Source organism: Notothenia rossii, assembly GCF_949606895.1.
Source record: "Notothenia rossii genome assembly, contig: scaffold_248, whole genome shotgun sequence".
Lineage (NCBI taxonomy): Eukaryota > Metazoa > Chordata > Actinopteri > Perciformes > Nototheniidae > Notothenia > Notothenia rossii.
In genome coordinates this window covers 4,936-26,477 of record NW_027640015.1, presented here as the reverse complement: position 1 = coordinate 26,477, position 21,542 = coordinate 4,936, and the positions used below count along the sequence as shown (strand labels likewise).

Below are 21,542 nucleotides of genomic sequence, written 5' to 3'. Positions count from 1 at the left end.
GTTTCCAGAGTATTTCACGTTTGTGTGACACAGCTTGCAAACCGCCATAGTTTTATCTAAATTGTCGCTTTCCTTCGTCTTGTTAAAGCCGAAGTGTTCCCACACGTCTGCTTTTCAGCACGAAGGTGCTGGGTTAATGTTTGCCACCATTCTCCTGAACCGCTTCGCACTCACTGCGAGAAGAAGACACCGGCGTCTGTGGATCTAGAAATGCTCTACAGCGACACTAGCGGCTCGGCTGGCTGACGTAACCGCTCTTCATGCAAAGCGAACGGGGGGGAATGGGCAGCGAGCAGAGTGCCAGGCGGAACACGGGGGATTTGAATGGGAGTTAATGTATCGATACCCGCGGCTGAAATATCGATACTTTCTCGGGAAACAAAATATCGATATATATTGCAGGATCGATTAAATTGCACAGCCCTAATAGGCATAGATTTAATTGCAGCCCAAACTTCTCCTTCTGTAATTGATGAGTTTAGATCCTCTTGGTCTAAATCAGATAATGTCGGTAAATGAATGTTATGGAGATAATTGTCCAGTTCATCTTGTGAGTAATCAAATTGAGATTTGTATAATTTGTTATAAAATTCATAAAAAGTCTGGTTCATCTGTTTTGGGTGGAAGGCTAAGCGCTTTCTGCTTGCTCCTTCTTTAATTGATAGGCAAGTAGTTTACTTGGTTTATTGCCGAATTCATAATTCTTTTGTCTGATAAAATTCATTTGTGTTATGATTTCATTTGTTCAGTCAATATTTAATTTAGCTCTGGCTGTGTTTAATTGTTTCCAGTTTTCATCTGTTGATGTGGATTTATGAAGTACTTCAGATCTGTTTACTTCTCTTTCAAGTTCTTGTCTGAGCTTAATTCTTTCACGTTTTTTAAAAGATGTGTATGAGATAATAAGTCCTCTTAAAGTAGCTTTCGCAGCTTCCCAAATAATATCCGGATCTATAGAGGGGTCATTGTTTTCTTTTATATCGTACCTTATCCACATTCGCATTTTGAATTTAAATTTTTCGTCTCCAAGTAAAGAAATTTCCAGCATCTGGATACAAATTCTCCAAGTGAATAGTTAGATGAACTCTTGCATGATCTGAAATATTAATGGAATCAATGTTACATTCTTTTACCCTATGCATGTATTTTGAGGGAATACAAAAATAATCTATTCTAGAATAAGAGTTGTGGACATTTGAAAAGAAAGTGTGATCTTTGACATCTTGATTTAATTGAGGCCATACGTCAATAAGGCCACATTCTGCACCAAGAGCCTGAAGGACCTTTGAGGATTTAAGGTTGTGGCTCTTGGATTGGTTAGATTGATCTAATGTAGAGTGCAGTTAAAGTCACCGCCCATCAGTCCTAATCCAGCACCATGTCAGACATGAACATTGGTTCATCTATATTGGGAGCATGGATATTTAAAAAGGTGATTGGGGTTCCAGAGATAATACCAACAACCAAAACAAACCGACCATTTGGGTCCGTAACTCATTTTTCTAATTCGAATGGGGAAGTTTTGTTTATCACAATAGCTGTCCCTCTACTATGGGTTTTATATGATGAGAAATGCACCTGACCTATCCGATCGCTTTTCAATCTAAGATGTTCAGGATCTGAGAGAAAGGTTTCTTGTAAGAAGATCAGCTTTGTCTTTTTTAAGAAGAGATCGTTTTTGATTTCCCAAGCCTTTAATATTCCAACAATAGATGTTCATGTTTTGCATGCTGACTGCTGCTTATCTGTGGGATTATATTTAATACGTTGTATATTTTGGCCCCGTACACAAAAGGGATTCTCACTGCTTTTATTATTTACCATTCAAACTAACGTAACACAAAACACAAAAAGAAAACAATATAACATCCCACCCAGACCAGGGTCTTCTGGCACTGGCAATTCATCTTCCCGATTCGTTGGAACTCCCCTCCTCAGTTCACTACAGACCCCTCCTCAGTTCTCATTGAAAATAAATACATGTCTTCCTAATTCTCCTCCTCACCAGGGGACGGGTAGATAGAAATCTGCATCCCAAATGTCATCATGGTTCCATCCGATCATTTACATGTCAAACAATATACCCCTCCACTACAGACCCCTCCACTACAGACCCCTCCACTACAGACCCCTCCACTACAGACCCCTCCACTACAGACCCCTCCACTACAGACCCCTCCACTACAGACCCCCTCCACTACAGACCCCTCCACTACAGACCCCTCCACTACAGACCCCTCCACTACAGACCCCCTCCACTACAGACCCCTCCACTACAGACCCCCTCTACTACAGACCCCCTCCACTACAGACCCCTCCACTACAGACCCCTCCACTACAGAACCCCTCCACTACAGACCCCTCTACTACAGACCCCCTCCACTACAGACCCCTCCACTACAGACCCCCTCCACTACAGACCCCTCCACTACAGACCCCTCCACTACAGACCCCCTCTACTACAGACCCCCTCCACTACAGACCCCTCCACTACAGACCCCTCCACTACAGACCCCCTCCACTACAGACCCCTCCACTACAGACCCCCTCTACTACAGACCCCCTCCACTACAGACCCCTCCACTACAGACCCCCTCCACTACAGACCCCTCCACTACAGACCCCCTCCACTACAGACCCCTCCACTACAGACCCCTCCACTATAGACCCCTCCACTACAGACCCCTCCACTACAGACCCCCTCCACTACAGACCCCTCCACTACAGACCCCTCCACTACAGACCCCTCCACTACAGACCCCCTCCACTACAGACCCCTCCACTACAGAACCCCTCCACTACAGACCCCTCCACTACAGACCCCCTCCACTACAGACCCCCTCTACTACAGACCCCTCCACTACAGACCCCTCCACTACAGACCCCTCCACTACAGACCCCTCCACTACAGACCCCCTCTACTACAGACCCCCTCTACTACAGACCCCTCCACTATAGACCCCTCCACTACAGACCCCTCCACTACAGACCCCCTCCACTACAGACCCCTCCACTACAGACCCCCTCTACTACAGACCCCCTCCACTACAGACCCCTCCACTACAGACCCCCTCCACTACAGACCCCTCCACTACAGACCCCTCCACTACAAACCCCTCCACTACAGACCCCTCCACTACAGACCCCCTCCACTACAGACCCCTCCACTATAGACCCCTCCACTACAGACCCCTCCACTACAGACCCCTCCACTACAGACCCCTCCACTACAGACCCCCTCTACTACAGACCCCCTCTACTACAGACCCCTCCACTATAGACCCCTCCACTACAGACCCCTCCACTACAGACCCCCTCCACTACAGACCCCTCCACTACAGACCCCCTCTACTACAGACCCCCTCCACTACAGACCCCTCCACTACAGACCCCCTCCACTACAGACCCCTCCACTACAGACCCCTCCACTACAAACCCCTACACTACAGACCCCTCCACTACAGACCCCCTCCACTACAGACCCCTCCACTACAGACCCCCTCTACTACAGACCCCCTCCACTACAGACCCCTCCACTACAGACCCCTCCACTACAGACCCCTCCACTACAGACCCCCTCCACTACAGACCCCTCCACTACAGACCCCTCCACTACAGACCCCTCCACTACAGACCCCTCCACTACAGAACCCCTCCACTACAGACCCCTCCACTACAGACCCCCTCTACTACAGACCCCCTCCACTACAGACCCCTCCACTACAGACCCCCTCCACTACAGACCCCTCCACTACAGACCCCTCCACTACAGACCCCCTCTACTACAGACCCCCTCCACTACAGACCCCTCCACTACAGACCCCTCCACTACAGACCCCTCCACTACAGACCCCTCCACTACAGACCCCTCCACTACAGAACCCCTCCACTACAGACCCCTCCACTACAGACCCCCTCTACTACAGACCCCCTCCACTACAGACCCCTCCACTACAGACCCCCTCCACTACAGACCCCTCCACTACAGACCCCTCCACTACAGACCCCCTCTACTACAGACCCCCTCCACTACAGACCCCTCCACTACAGACCCCTCCACTACAGACCCCCTCCACTACAGACCCCTCCACTACAGACCCCTCCACTACAGACCCCTCCACTACAGACCCCCTCTACTACAGACCCCCTCCACTACAGACCCCTCCACTACAGACCCCCTCCACTACAGACCCCTCCACTACAGACCCCCTCCACTACAGACCCCTCCACTACAGACCCCTCCACTACAGACCCCTCCACTACAGACCCCCTCCACTACAGACCCCTCCACTACAGACCCCTCCACTACAGACCCCTCCACTACAGACCCCTCCACTACAGACCCCCTCCACTACAGACCCCTCCACTACAGAACCCCTCCACTACAGACCCCTCCACTACAGACCCCCTCTACTACAGACCCCCTCCACTAGAGACCCCTCCACTACAGACCCCCTCCACTACAGACCCCTCCACTACAGACCCCTCCACTACAGACCCCTCCACTACAGACCCCCTCCACTACAGACCCCTCCACTACAGACCCCTCCACTACAGACCCCCTCCACTACAGACCCCCTCCACTACAGACCCCTCCACTACAGACCCCTCCACTACAGACCCCCTCCACTACAGACCCCCTCCACTACAGACCCCTCCACTACAGACCCCTCCACTACAGACCCCCTCCACTACAGACCCCTCTACTACAGACCCCTCCACTACAGACCCCTCCACTACAGACCCCCTCCACTACAGACCCCTCCACTACAGACCCCTCCACTACAGACCCCCTCCACTACAGACCCCCTCCACTATAGACCCCCTCCACTACAGACCCCTCTACTACAGACCCCCTCCACTACAGACCCCTCCACTACAGACCCCTCCACTACAGACCCCTCTACTACAGACCCCCTCCACTACAGACCCCTCCACTACAGACCCCCTCCACTACAGACCCCTCCACTACAGACCCCCTCCACTACAGACCCCCTCCACTACAGACCCCTCTACTACAGACCCCCTCCACTACAGACCCCTCCACTACAGACCCCCTCCACTACAGACCCCTCCACTACAGACCCCTCCACTACAGACCCCCTCCACTACAGACCCCTCCACTACAGACCCCTCCACTACAGACCCCCTCCACTACAGACCCCTCCACTACAGACCCCCTCCACTACAGACCCCCTCCACTACAGACCCCCTCCACTACAGACCCCTCTACTACAGACCCCCTCCACTACAGACCCCTCCACTACAGACCCCCTCCACTACAGACCCCTCCACTACAGACCCCCTCCACTACAGACCCCTCTACTACAGACCCCCTCCACTACAGACCCCTCCACTACAGACCCCCTCCACTACAGACCCCTCCACTACAGACCCCTCCACTACAGACCCCTCCACTACAGACCCCTCCACTACAGACCCCCTCCACTACAGACCCCTCCACTACAGACCCCTCCACTACAGACCCCTCCCCTACAGACCCCCTCTACTACAGACCCCTCCACTACAGACCCCTCTACTACAGACCCCTCCACTACAGACCCCTCCACTACAGACCCCCTCCACTACAGACCCCTCCACTACAGACCCCTCCACTACAGACCCCCTCCACTACAGACCCCCTCCACTACAGACCCCTCTACTACAGACCCCCTCCACTACAGACCCCTCCACTACAGACCCCTCCACTACAGACCCCTCTACTACAGACCCCCTCCACTACAGACCCCTCCACTACAGACCCCCTCCACTACAGACCCCCTCCACTACAGACCCCTCTACTACAGACCCCCTCCACTACAGACCCCTCCACTACAGACCCCCTCCACTACAGACCCCTCCACTACAGACCCCTCCACTACAGACCCCCTCCACTACAGACCCCTCCACTACAGACCCCTCCACTACAGACCCCCTCCACTACAGACCCCTCTACTACAGACCCCCTCCACTACAGACCCCTCCACTACAGACCCCCTCCACTACAGACCCCTCCACTACAGACCCCTCCACTACAGACCCCTCCACTACAGACCCCCTCCACTACAGACCCCTCCACTACAGACCCCCTCCACTTCCTTCTTTGTTGGTGTGGTCCGTTACGTCTTTCTTTGTTGCCGGAAACAAAGACACTGGTAAATATAACTAAATACAAATGAACCAGCTCGATCCTGGAGAGTCGTCTTAATGTGTTCTTGGGAAAAACGATGTCCACACGTTTCCCCAATCCCAATGACAGTTAATTGAGAGGGGGGGAGAGGGGTCTTCAAAAAAGCCAATCTTCTCTTTGTGAAGAACACGGAGCCGATGAGGAAAAGCAAACCCTCTGAACATGCCTTTTTCGAGGAATCATTTGATCACCAGGTCGAACTCCTTGCGCTTTCGGCGTACCTCTGCAGACCGGTCCTGGCGAATGGTGAGTTTAGTATTACCCTCGTGGATTGACATTTTCCTCGCAGACTGCAGTATCATTTCTTTATCTCTGACTCGTAGAAGGCGGATCATAATTGGTCTTGGAGGCTTCCCTGGTTCGGGATATGGTCGTAGAGAGCGGTGAACCCGCTCCAACTCTAGGTTCTGATCGAGGGAGAGTTTGAGCCAGAAGATAGTTTCTGTTGAATCTATTGAAGTAGTCATTGGCTGCCTTCTGACTTCTCTGGGAGCCCGAGTAAAACGAGGTGTTCACGTCTCCCTCTATTTTCCAGATCATCCGTCTTAGATTCCAGCGTCTCTATATGTAGTTTGTAAGGTGTCTTCTAATGTCCAAATTCTTTGTTGAGCTTCGTCCATACGCTGAAGTTGATTCTCAAGGGCCTGGTTTGTTGTAGCTATAGTGCTTCTTTCATTGATGAGACTTGACTAGTCACAATCTCCAAACGATTATCAATTCCATCGAGGCGAGTAATTATCTCAGAACGTTGAGATTTTAACTCTGACATTATCTCAGCAGACGAAGGATTCCTGTCATCCTCTTGAGACTCATCCTCCGGTTCTGGTAGGTCTTGGTTGCCTCGTGGGTTTCTTCTTGGCATCCTTCCTTCTTTTTCTTTCTTTTTGTAGCAAGTCTTTCCTTAGATGTCAACTCTTAACTGAGTTTACCTGCCTTAGCTATCCGTAACGCCTCTCGGTATGATGCTTCGGTTGCCTTTGTATTCACAGTGCTAAATGTGTCAATGACATTTTTCTGTGACTGCAATTCCTTGAGCTTCCGGTCACTCCCGTGGCTTGGTCACCAAACATGGGTGTTTCGTCTCAATATGACGCCGGAGTTGACATGGTCTCATATTAGCTAGCACCTGGTTGACCTCAGGACCGGTCCATGAAAACCCTAGCTTCAAATAATCATTGTCATACTTCCTCCGTTTTCTGACAGACGCTGTCTCCTCTCTCACTTTAGGGAACTTCACTAAAGATCTATCCATATTTTGCCGCTCGCATACATTTAGCTGAAGTTAACTATAGATTTCATTTTTTCTCTTTATTTTTGTCTGGCAGCTGCGCCTCCCTTGAAGCTCTCTGGCGCCCCCCAGGGGGTCGCGCCTCACACTTTGGGAACCCCTGGACTAGAGAATGCAGTTCCTGAAGAAATTGGGAATGCTTTATGCTGAAAAGCTGACTCTAAACTGCTATGCTGAAATGTAATGTGTAAGAAGAAAGTGAAGAATTTAGATTGAAATGATTCATGAACACTGGGGGCTTGAATGTGTGATGAGAGAAGAAAGTAAAAAGGCTTGGAAAAGGAGCAGAATATTTGAACTGCAAACTTTTGAACTAACTTGATGGCGAATGATCTGTCGCCATGCCAACGGCATCTGATAGCACCACATAATACGCTTAGATGCGTTGATGGCTGCATCGTTACCAAACCTGTGAAGTTTTGGGCTGTTTGGAGGATTTACACTGAAGTTGTAAGAAAACCGTGCTTCATAGTGAGCATCGTGTTGCCATGGCAACGGCATTTGAAGAAATCTCAAAAGTGTCAAATAGATGTCTTCACGGCTGGACTGTTAGCAAACATCTGAAGTTTGAGCACTTTTTTACCATTTTCATAGGAGTTATAGCAATATCGTGTTTTACAGCGAGTGATGCATTGCCATGGCAACAGCTTTTGAGGAAAACTCAGTAATGGCACATAGACATGTTGAGGGCAGGACCGTTACCCTCTATCTGGAGTCTGCTGCTCTGAGCATGTCAGGTGGAGCGATGACATCATCGTGTTCCATCACACAGGTGTTTATATTTGAGCTAACGAGCTCTGTAGAGATCAAAGGCTTCATTGTTCTGAATGAGAGATAAACCTCTTACATGTGAACGTTTTGTTGAAGAACCGTAACAGATATCGGTTAAATTTCAAAGCGTGAAGCATGTCAAGGAAGATGAGTATCTGAAGTGTGCTTTTTGTGTACTTTCGGGTTAATAATGTGGCCTTTTGGCAGATTAACTAAAGGTGTGCGGCTGCTGTGGTGGGGAAAGATGAGGCTGAAAATGGGGTTTAATGGAGACATGTTGAACGTTTTTGTCACTTCATGCCCTCAAGAGGCATTTTGTTTAATTATTTCGCTCAATTATTTTTCATCTTTCAAGCTACGAGATGTTTTCCTACGTTTGTCATGAAAAATGATGTCTCAGGAATGTAGGGTTTGGGAATTATGGCAGTTTAAAAAATATATATGAAGGCGAATTTCAAACTGTCCTTCACTCTGACGTCACGCACTCTGAAATCTGAAGAAGGCCTCTTTACCAAGGTCTGAACAATGTTTAATATCTCTAAAAGTGAGAATCAGATTTAAAAGTTGTGTTACACGAATAATGTCAGAAAGATGTGCAACATTTTAAAGTTGGAATGAGGTTTCTGAGTGAAAGTATGAATGAACAGTTAGCAGTTGAAGTTGCTTGAAGATTGTTGAAGTCTGAAGAATCTCTCCATTGACTTCAATGTTAAAAATGGGATGTATTATGGGATGTATCTCTGGAATTATGAAAGCTATGAATGAGAAAAGTAATAGCCATCGATTCCCGACCGAGCTGAACGTTTTGATGTTTGAACAGAGTTTCTGCGATGTGGAATGTGGGAGGAGAAGAGGTGCAAAATAACCCGGCGGAGGAATAAAGAATTTTGTGCGTCGAAGAACGGATAGTGGGAATGCTGAGTCAGAATTCCCACTAAATAATAAGACCTTGAAGGTGACATGAAACTGAACTGCAGGCACTTTGACCTGCTCTAATAAACCCTGATGATCTTTATTATTTTACTTCCTGAACAGACGTTGTTGATCTAGAGTTGGAGGACACTGTCTCTTTTCATTTCAGCACTTCTCAGATTTCTGCAACATGCAATTAAATCAAGCATTGACATTCCTTGTGTCCACTGACACACACACACACACACACACACACACACACACACACACACACACACACACACACACACACACACACACATACACACACACACACAGGGGGGGGCCGTCACTAATAGTCTGTTATTAGCCACACCCCCGGGGGCCAGAGGCTGCCGGACGCAGGGGGTGCTTGGTGCTCCAGTGACTTGTGGCACAAAGTGAAGTCAGGAGAGTTATCAGGGGTCATGTGGCCCTGCAGGACAATCTCTTCTTACTCAACATTTTAAATAACACTACAGGAGAGGAAACACCACAGAAGAAGAAGAGGGACTAATTCAAATGATGATACATTTAGTTAAAATAAATACATAATTCAACTATTAAATATGAAGAATAAATGAATATGCACTTTGGACACGCTGAAAGGGATTTACTGTCTTCAAGTTGTAATGCTTTTCATCCTGGCAGTGTGTCTGTAAAAACGTAGGACTGAAGGGTGAAGTGAAATATGAGCTTTACTTCAACACACTCTTTAACGTCGGGCTCCGTCTGCCTCGCTGATGAAAAGGGTCAGTTCGGTTGCTAGGTAGATTTCTTGTTTTGAGTGATGTGTGGACGGCTAATCTTCACTTTATCAGCCAGTATCGTGAAGATTAACATCTCTTAGAAGAAGGGAAACACCTAGAACACCAAGCATTACAAACAGGGACCATCAGATACGTTATGCTCTATGTTCAGCATCACTTACTACTTCAATCACGATACAGAATCTAAACCTTATTCTCTAAGGTCTAAGCAAACAGGAAGTGAATCAGGACTCTTGAATCAGGACTCAGATGAAGCTGCAGAGACCCAGAGTGATATCTGTGTGTGTGTGTGTGTGTGTGTGTGTGTGTGTGTGTGTGTGTGTGTGTGTGTGTGTGTGTGTGTGTGTGTGTGTGTGTGTGTGTGTGTGTGTGTGTGTGTGTGTGTGTGTGTGTGTGTGTGTGTGTGTGTGTGTGTGTGTGTGCACCTTTGTTAATTAAGAGGACTTTTGGTATGAATACACACCGACATTAGCCAGACATTTTGTATTAACAGGACAGGGTCGGTGTCCTGCTAATCAATAAAAATTCTAAAAGCGTAGAAGTGTTTCTATATGTGTAGAAAGCTTAAATACCCCAAAAAAAAAAAAAGACCTTTTTATTCACAAAACCCAGAAATTGTGTATTTTCTGTGTGTCAGAACAGCGCTCGTACAGCTGGTTTTGGGTAATGCACCCGCTCATGAATATTCACACAGAAGGAGCTCTGATTGGCTGACTGCCGGATGGTCCTGACAATTCATGTTTCTGTGAAAAATGCTGTGTTTGTAATAATAATAATAATAATAATAATAATAACATAATAATAATTAATTATTATTATGTTATTATTATTATTATTATCATTATTATTATTATTATTATTATTATTATTATTATTATTATGTCTAATACTACCTACATTTCATTGCACCTTTACTATAGCTTTTATCTGATAATATACTTTTAGGGACTCAGTGTTTTAGTAGTCCATATCGGTCTTTGTCTCAAGACCACTTTTTTGAGGTCTTGTCTTTGAATTGACTGCATTTTACCATTGTATTATTTCATTCTTAGACAAGGCTGAATTTATACCAAGACTGCTCAAGATCTTAACTGCAGGGATATTACATAACTTCCATTGTCAGATGTAATTGTTTATTTGTTATTTATTGTTATTGGATATAAAAATGCATGCCCAACATAGAGTACACCACCTTGTGCCCTTAGTAAAAATGTGGATGTTGTTTTGTCAAAGTAGTCCTTCAATATAAATAAATACTCACAAAATGGTTCAGAAATGTAAAATCAGGATATACATATCTCTCTCCGAACACATATCTATCATTGCACACATAAATGTGTATTGTTTTATGTAAATGTGAAAAATTCCACATTTATCCACATTTTTTATCAACACATGAATATTTATTGCTTTTTATGTATAAAGTGCTCTGCATTTCATACACGAAAGGCTAGTTTGTGAATGCAGGTTGAATAGTTTCTATATAAATGTAACAACACAAAATATATGTTTAATGAAAATTGCTAACACTTGAATTAAAATTCTTGTGGATATCTATTACAAACATTCTTGTGTGGATCTAAAACATTTTTAGAAACAAACCACATTTATGCAGATAGAGAAATGTATATGTAAATCCTCATTCTACCATGTGTGAATCATTATGTGTGCATTTATTTATATTGTGACTGATCCATAGTCAACGCTGCCCGTCCCCCCGTCATATGTAGAACAATATTGAAAATTGTATTGTGTTAGGTGGATGGTAAAACATAGACAAAGAGTGCTGAATTAAGATTGTAAGACTAATTTCAGCTCATTAGCGTCTGTTTGTATTTGTTTGCTCAAAGCAAACAACATTCCCACTCATACGACACTCATCTCTGCAATACTTCTAGAATAGAATTGGGAGGGATGAAACCCTCTTTAATAGTCTCACATGCAGAGCACACAGCACACAGTGAAATTTGGCCTCTGCATTTAACCCATCCTAGTACCAGGAGCCTAGTACTAGGAGCAGTGGGAAGCTAGTGGGCAGCTAGTGTACAGCGCCCGGGGAGCAATGAAAGTGAGGGGGTAAGGGGGGTGTCCGGTACCTTGCTCAAGGGCACCACGGCAGAGCAGGAGGTGAACTGGGACCTCTCCAAGTAGTGGTCCACACTCCATATTTTAGGTCTGGTCGGGGACTTGAACCGGCGACCCTACGGCTCCCAGTCCAAGCCCCCTATGACTGAGCCACTACCCATCCAACACATTTACAAACCGAAATTCAGGTGAAGTTAGGATTTTGTGTAAAACATAAATAAAAACAGACTACAATGCTTTTCTAATTGTTGTTGACCTATATTCAGTTGAATCCACTACAAATACAAGATGTTTAATATTCAAACTGATAAACTGTTTAATATTCTTTCATTATGAATTTGATTACTGCAACACGTTTCATAAAGCTGGGACAGTGTCAACAAAAGACTGGGAAAGTTGAAGAATGCTACAAAAATCCCAGTTTGGAACATTCCCCAGGTCAACAGGTGAACTGGAAACAGGTGAGTGTCATGATTGGGTATAAAAGAAGCCTCAAATATTTTCAAGCAAGGATGGGGCGAGGTTCCCCACTTTGTGAAGAACTGCGTGAGCAAATAGTCCAACAGTTTAAGAACAACGTTTCTCAACGTACAATTGAGAGGAAATTAGGGATTCCATCATTCTGGTTTGGTGTGAAAGTGGCAACAGAGAACTGTTCGGGCTCCGTGCTGGTTCAACAGCGGTTCGCAATTGGTTCTCAATGTTGAACCAGTTTGCTTTTCTGCTGACCAGAGCCTCCTGTATGAGCTCCGTCATCACGTCGCTGTTAACGCCGCGGCGTAAAGCCTACATCACAACAACAATGGCGTCTTACATCGGAGCTGTGCTTCTGTTGCTCTTAAGCTTATGAAGCATGATTGAATTGAAGAACAACTTGTGCACCTTTCAGGGATTCAAACTTGTTGTTTTGGAACCCCCTCTTTAGTTTTTCACCTGCTGGGCCCAGAGTAAAATGCTTTGGTGAGCATAAACTAGAGGGGAACAGCAAACACCAGTGTGATTTTGGTGAAGTTGTGACTATCTTGGACAAAGATATAGGGGGGGGGGGGATCCAAATCCGGCAGCACCTGCTCTGCTGGATTTGGAAGCCCCTCTTTAATTTTGTACCTGCTGGGCCCAGAGTAAAATGCTTTTGTGAGCACACACTAGAGGGGAACAGGCAACAGTGTGATTTTGGTGACGTTGTGACTGTCCTGGACAAAGTTGTAGGGGGGGTGCCATATCTAGCAGGAGAAATACCTGCTCTGCTGAACATGTTATGTAGAGAACAGTGCAGATCTTCCCTATTGACACCAGTAAAAACCTAGTCTAAAATAAGGAACATTAATAGTGTGATAGAGGCACAGATATAAGATCAATAATACACTTTATTTTAGGGCACCTTTCAAAACATTCAATGTCACTTCAAAATAAAATAAAAAATAAAATATGAGTGGCATTACAATACAAACATGTGTTGAGTAGGAAATCACAGAGGACAATCACATTCAAAGGAGCAATTAAAGTGAGTGAAGCCAGTTTGAAAAAATTATCTTTGAGGCTTGATTGAAAATAACACATTGTCTGACATTATCATATATGTTATATCATTACTGTTATATAATTGCTTACTATTCGTGGTTATCAAGTATCAGACACTTAAACAACAGCAAAGGTTTTAAGAAATAGGACTATACTGACAAATTACATATTATCCTGTCATTGTCTGTGCTGAAGGAGGAACATAACAGAGTGGGACTACACTTAAAAACGGAAGTTTGTTCCAATACGAAGATTGTGACAGATCTGAAAAGTGTCCTTAAAACGAGCCTCCTCGCAATTGTATGCACATTATTTATTCAACCGTTTGCTGTTTAATCTGATGGGAAATAAATATATCATTCAAAAGATGCACGTCCTCGCGAACAGGGCTTCAATCTACGGCAAGGCTTCAATCTACGGCATAACACCGGCATTGCTGACTCTTCTCAGCCTCTCAAATCATATTAAATTGATCCTTTTTCCATTAAAGGGAAACACTGCTTTAGCAAGGGAGCACCACGTTCCCAGCAGGTAACCACGAAAATTATTTCAGTGTCCGGCCCGGGCCGAGCAGGCATCATCATATGTCCGAAAAATAGGCAGAGTATCCGGATTACATGGAGCTCAGCTCAATGTTACAATAAGTTATAATTTACTTTTAATAAGGTAACTTTACCTTTGTTTACATGCATCCAATCATGAATGTATACATTTGCCCTTAATAATATTTTGACGTTTGGGAATCAGCATTCCGTGGAAATTCACATGGGGGAGGGACTCCCCGGACTGCGGTGGCAGTGAGGCCATATTCGCATTTCATTCCCCAGACGTCACAAGTTCAAGGTAGGACTGGTGTAAAAAATTAAATGACACTGCTAATGTTATCTTTTAATTCTTGTTTCGAAGCTTGTCACTGTTTTTATATTGGAAGCTTGTTGAAACTGTATGGAATGACAGGTTTTAGGGTAAAACGTTAGCAGCTACGGCTAATGCTAGCTTATTTGGGGACACATGTCAGCATTCATCTAGTCAGTAGGCCTACATTTGCGTTTTTTATTCCAAATAATGTTATTTAAGGCAGTTTTTTCCATACATTTATTGAGCAAGCATTTGTAGATAATATTGATGAGTTTAATTCATCCTGGTAAGTTCCAACTCCATGTGAGTTGGAACTTAAAAGTAAAAGTAGCATGCTTCACAGACATAGCATGCTTCACAGACATAGCTGTTAGCCCGTTGCTGTGTTAACAGTGAACTATGCTCTGATTAAGTTGATGAAATATCTCAGATATTTAGCGTGATTGCTGACTGTTACCTATGTTATTGCCGTCTTATAATCACAGCTTTCCATGTCTTACATTTGTCTGCACTTTTCAAGCTGTTAGCTGCTGGAAGCAGCCAGTTAGTTAGCCATCTGTTTCTGCATCTGAATTTAAAGTTCATTTAAACCCATACAGCGTAACAGCGTTAACACTGGTTGAGATTTTGAGGGAAGCATCCAGTGAAAATATGAAGCTGAACAGTTTATTTAGTTTATAGATGCCAAATGCAGTGACTTATCAGCCATTGTTACACATATTAAGCTGTTTCAGTGGCATGGCTTTCATAGATAATCAAAGGTTCTGTTTTCTCACCAACAGTGAAAATAATGGATATGACATCAGCAAGACCTCGGAGAGCAAAGATTAAACCGCGAGAAGAGGCTGCACATTTTTCATCCGTGTGCAAAGACAAGGATGGATTTGATGTGAAATTCATCAATTCCTATAAAGGTGAGTGACAAAAGTATTTTGTCACTATTTTGTGTACTATTCTTGTCATGAGCATGACAAATGTGTATTGTTTTTTAACCTCATCACTTCTCCTGACCCATCCTCTGATCTTTGTTAGGTCGAGGAGTTTTCAGCTGCCGACCGTTTCAAAATGGAGACTTCCTCATTGAATACAGAGGGGAAGTCATTACAAAGTCTGAACGTGAAAACCGGCATAAACTATATCATAATGCACTCAAGGTTTTCATGTTCGACTTTCGTTTTAATGGACAAGAGTTATGGTAGGTAAATATTGTAATGTTATTTCTAAATGTGTAGTTACCCAGACATACAAACACTGCTATATTGATGTTAAGTTGGGCATACAGTGTACATTTTGAGACTTTTTTTGTCTATATGTATTTAATCTAATGCTAGTTTGCTGTGGTTGTAATACTGTTAGTTTGTAATCAGAATTGTGTCCTTGCCCAATCAGTGTTGATGCTGCCAAAGAGGACAACTCCCTAGGGAGACTTGTCAACGATGACCATGTGAACCCGAACTGCAAAATGAAATTGATCAAAGTGGATGGAAAGCCCCATCTTTGTCTTTTTGCACTCAAAGACATCAGTCCCGGACAAGAGATAGCTTATGACTACAGCGATTCTGATTGGCCATGGAGATGCAGGGTAATTATGAATGGTGTCTTGTATCATCACTGCTATGTAAATCTATCATTTAACACTATTTTCACAATAAACTTAGCTCTGCCATGTCCAATATGTTAGTCACATGGAAAATTGAACAGTTCTATAAGAAATGCTATTAATACATAAGATGATTTTAAATTATGGCCATTGACTTGATGACCTGTTATTGAACTATGAGGTGGATATTGTGTGTTAACTCACAACAAGAGCCAGTAAAGCATTTGTGTACTACTATGGATGTTTAGTGATTCAACTTGGTCCTTCTTCATCCCCAAGATTTCCACTGAGACTCTGCATGAAGATGCTGCCATGACATCTGAGTCCCATTGTGATGACATTCAACAGGTGAGTTAACCACAATTCAATGTTGGTATTAGTTACATGTTTCTTTCCAGTTATAAACCATGTAGACTGGATTTGAATTGTGAGGTTCGATACACAGGTCCTGTGTATCACTCTACTGGACCGCTTTAGACACTAAGAGGACTGTGTGTCAATGCTGTTTTTCTTCTTACTGTTAAACTGAATGATCATACTCTTTAGATATTACATACTATAATCAGTGTCTTTCTACATGATTGTGTTAACTCACAACAAGAGCCATTAAAGCATTTGTGTACTACTATGGATGTTTAGTGATTCAACTTGGTCCTTCTTCATCCCCAAGATTTCCACTGAGACTCTGCATGAAGATGGTGCCATGACATCTGAGTCCCATTGTGATGACATTCAACAGGTGAGTTAACCACAACTCAATGTTGGTATTAGTTACATGTTTCTTTCCAGTTATAAACCATGTAGACTGGATTTGAATTGTGAGGTTCGATACACAGGTCCTGTGTATCACTCTACTGGACCGCTTTAGACACTAAGAGGACTGTGTGTCAATGCCTTTTTTCTTCTTACTGTTAAACTGAATGATCATACTCTTTAGATATTACATACTATAATCAGTGTCTTTCTACATGATTGTGTTAACTCACAACAAGAGCCAGTAAAGCATTTGTGTACTACTATGGATGTTTAGTGATTCAACTTGGTCCTTCTTCATCCCCAAGATTTCCACTGAGACTCTGCATGAAGATGCTGCCATGACATCTGAGTCCCATTGTGATGACATTCAACAGGTGAGTTAACCACAACTCAATGTTGGTATTAGTTACATGTTTCTTTCCAGTTATAAACCATGTAGACTGGATTTGAATTGTGAGGTTCGATACACAGGTCCTGTGTATCACTCTACTGGACCGCTTTAGACACTAAGAGGACTGTGTGTCAATGCCTTTTTTCTTCTTACTGTTAAACTGAATGATCATACTCTTTAGATATTACATACTATAATCAGTGTCTTTCTACATGATTGTGTTAACTCACAACAAGAGCCAGTAAAGCATTTTTGTACTACTATGGATGTTTAGTGATTAAACTTGGTCCTTCTTCATCCCCAAGATTTCCACTGAGACTCTGCATGAAGATGCTGCCATGACATCTGAGTCCCATTGTGATGACATTCAACAGGTGAGTTAACCACAACTCAATGTTGGTATTAGTTACATGTTTCTTTCCAGTTATAAACCATGTAGACTGGATTTGAATTGTGAGGTTCGATACACAGGTCCTGTGTATCACTCTACTGGACCGCTTTAGACACTAAGAGGACTGTGTGTCAATGCTGTTTTTCTTCTTACTGTTAAACTGAATGATCATACTCTTTAGATATTACATACTATAATCAGTGTCTTTCTACATGATTGTGTTAACTCACAACAAGGGCTAGTAAAGCATTTGTGTACTACTATGGATGTTTAGTGATTAAACTTTGTCCTTCTTCATCCCCAAGATTTCCACTGAGACTCTGCATGAAGATGCTGCCATGACATCTGAGTCCCATTGTGATGACATTCAACAGGTGAGTTAACCACAACTCAATGTTGGTATTAGTTACATGTTTCTTTCCAGTTATAAACCATGTAGACTGGATTTGAATTGTGAGGTTCGATACACAGGTCCTGTGTATCACTCTACTGGACCGCTTTAGACACTAAGAGGACTGTGTGTCAATGCCTTTTTTCTTCTTACTGTTAAACTGAATGATCATACTCTTTAGATATTACATACTATAATCAGTGTCTTTCTACATGATTGTGTTAACTCACAACAAGAGCCAGTAAAGCATTTGTGTACTACTATGGATGTTTAGTGATTAAACTTTGTCCTTCTTCATCCCCAAGATTTCCACTGAGACTCTGCATGAAGATGCTGCCATGACATCTGAGTCCCATTGTGATGACATTCAACAGGTGAGTTAACCACAACTCAATGTTGGTATTAGTTACATGTTTCTTTCCAGTTATAAACCATGTAGACTGGATTTGAATTGTGAGGTTCGATACACAGGTCCTGTGTATCACTCTACTGGACCGCTTTAGACACTAAGAGGACTGTGTGTCAATGCCTTTTTTCTTCTTACTGTTAAACTGAATGATCATACTCTTTAGATATTACATACTATAATCAGTGTCTTTCTACATGATTGTGTTAACTCACAACAAGAGCCAGTAAAGCATTTGTGTACTACTATGGATGTTTAGTGATTCAACTTTGTCCTTCTTCATCCCCAAGATTTCCACTGAGACTCTGCATGAAGATGCTGCCATGACATCTGAGTCCCATTGTGATGACATTCAACAGGTGAGTTAACCACAACTCAATGTTGGTATTAGTTACATGTTTCTTTCCAGTTATAAACCATGTAGACTGGATTTGAATTGTGAGGTTCGATACACAGGTCCTGTGTATCACTCTACTGGACCGCTTTAGACACTAAGAGGACTGTGTGTCAATGCTGTTTTTCTTCTTACTGTTAAACTGAATGATCATACTCTTTAGATATTACATACTATAATCAGTGTCTTTCTACATGATTGTGTTAACTCACAACAAGAGCCAGTAAAGCATTTGTGTACTACTATGGATGTTTAGTGATTAAACTTTGTCCTTCTTCATCCCCAAGATTTCCACTGAGACTCTGCATGAAGATGGTGCCATGACATCTGAGTCCCATTGTGATGACATTCAACAGGTGAGTTAACCACAACTCAATGTTGGTATTAGTTACATGTTTCTTTCCAGTTATAAACCATGTAGACTGGATTTGAATTGTGAGGTTCGATACACAGGTCCTGTGTATCACTCTACCGGACCGCTTTAGACATTAAGAGGACTGTGTGTCAATGCCTTTTTTCTTCTTACTGTTAAACTGAATGATCATACTCTTTAGATATTACATACTATACTACCATACTACCATACTACTAAAATATGTGTTAACGTGTTTACCATTGACTGATCTCTTTTTCTGTTTGTAGAGTCACTTGAAAATGCTGTGGAGAGGAATCCCAGCAGGATGAAAAAACAGAAGTGGTCTCCAAAAGAGGTGGCAGCAGTTTTGAGACACTTTAATGCACACATTGCCAAGGGGAAATTGGCGACAATGATAGAATGCAGACAGTGCCAAGCTACAGAGCATCCTATTCTGGCTGGTCGCTCTTTGCAAAATGTTAGAGACTTCGTCAGGAACCAAGGCACGACTCAGAAGAAGAAAGCACTGCTACAAAAAAGATGACATTTAATCGAACATGCAGTGAGGACAGTTCACAGTTAAACTTTAATTATTATGTTACATGTAGGAGCAATGTTTTATTATAAGGATAATTACAAGATTAAAGCTGTTATGTTAGGAGAATAAAAATGAAATCATTCCGGGGGCTGAGGGGTTATTGCAGCACATAGTTATATTGAAGGATTGGAACTTCACGGATCAAACACTCATAAACCAAACGTTGCTAAAACAGAAACTAACTACCGTAATAAGGTAAACAACTATCCACAATCCAATTTCATCAAAACAACTTCACACCCGCCGCCCTCTGAGCTGGACAAATCACACAGGTGTCTCTCTGCAGCCAGAGGAGAGAGGAGGGGTCAGGGACCGTCTACGAAGATACTATACTCAATAACTCCTCAGTTGCTTACACTACAAATGCAAGTCTGCGGAAATAGGTGGTTTTAGTAGTTTATTTGCAGTATTTTTTTCAGTGTTGCACTTTGTAGACGGTCCCTGACCCCTCCTCTCTCCTCTGGCTGCAGACAGACACCTGTGTTATGTGTCCAGCTTGGAGTGCGGCGGGTGTGAAGTTGTTTTGATGAAAATTGGATTGTGGATAGTTGTTTACCTTATTACGGTAGTTGTATTTTAGCAAAGTTTTGTTTATGAGTGTTTGATCCGTTCCAGTTCCAATATGTCAATATAACTTCCTTGAAGATCTGCTGCAACGACCCCTCAGCCCCCAGGATAATTTCATCTTTATTCTCCTAACATAGCAACTTTAATCTCGTAATTATGAGTTTATTCTCCTATCTTTTCTTTTTTGTGTGGTCCTAATCCTCTGTTGTTCCAAGGTGGAAGGAGAGTTATATGTTTCAAATAATGAAGATTTAGTCTTCGCTCAATTTTCATGTGAGAAAATGTTACTGTATGTGAAAATAACCATTAAACTTGGCTCACTGTTCACTGTGCAAGGTGCAATACGCCCTTTTGTGTCAGCTTTTAAAAGGTAATGCTCCAAGTAGATGAGCAGTCTTGTAGGGCAAATAGCATTTTGTATTAGTGATAAACCAGTTCTGTCACTTTGCTATAAAATCGGTTCTTTTCATATCGATGATGTAATTGCAATTAGCAGTGCTGCAAATATAAGCATTTACTTGCAAATGTTTTTAATTCGTCTCGGAAGACCTGCTTGTAGTATACCCCTCTGGAGAGTATTAGAATGTGGTTCTACATTTGCATGAAAACAACAGATTGGAAACAGGAGGCAAGCAATAACTAAAACACATAAACATACATATACATTAACATACTTTTAAGCTATATATCTATGGTGAACTATATTGTCTCATTTTAAAATATTACATCACAAATCAGGTATTCCTATGCTGTTGTGCAAAACATTTTGTCCCTTTATAAAAGGTTTGTTTTTGTAATGCACAATCCAACACTTGTTTGTGTAAAGTTATGTTCCATTAAATCATGTTTGCCCCTTTAATACACTTCAGTGACATGTTTGTGTGTTGTATAGCTACTGTCCTCCCAAATAACCATTGTGTCATGGGCGGGGCTTATGCAGCTCATTATCTGCTGTCCTCCTAATTAAGCATGGTGTCAGGTTGTTGTATTTTGAGTTGTGCTATGTGTATTGGACATTTGAAGTGGGATTTGTGTTGTATGGCTCAAAATAGATTTTTTGATATTCAAAACATCTTTGTAAAGCTAGTGGAAAGGGGTGTCCTTCTAATGAAGGAAAAAACGTGTTTGGGTCAAAGTGTCCTTCTAGTTCACAAAAACCAGTAGGGGTGTGTGTGTGTGTGTGTGTGAGGACGTTAGCCTGTGTGTGTGTGTGTGTGTGTGTGTGTGTGTGTGTGTGTGAGGACGTTAGCCTGTGTGTGTGTGTGTGTGTATGTGTGTGT

The 21,542-nt window shown here is 43.2% G+C and overlaps 1 protein-coding gene across 1 annotated transcript; it reads left to right on the top strand.

Moving 5' to 3' along the window:
• Positions 1-10,833: 10,833 nt before the first annotated feature.
• On the top strand, positions 10,834-18,843 carry LOC307027168 (uncharacterized protein; the record flags this gene model as incomplete). Its single annotated transcript, XM_079695360.1, has 12 exons — positions 10,834-14,398; positions 15,196-15,327; positions 15,446-15,608; positions 15,803-15,995; positions 16,293-16,361; positions 16,684-16,752; positions 17,075-17,143; positions 17,466-17,534; positions 17,857-17,925; positions 18,248-18,316; positions 18,639-18,707; positions 18,805-18,843. Exons 2-12 carry the CDS (start codon positions 15,204-15,206, stop codon positions 18,841-18,843), a joined length of 1,002 nt encoding a protein of 333 aa, XP_079551486.1. The 5' UTR covers positions 10,834-14,398; positions 15,196-15,203.
• Positions 18,844-21,542: the final 2,699 nt, after the last annotated feature.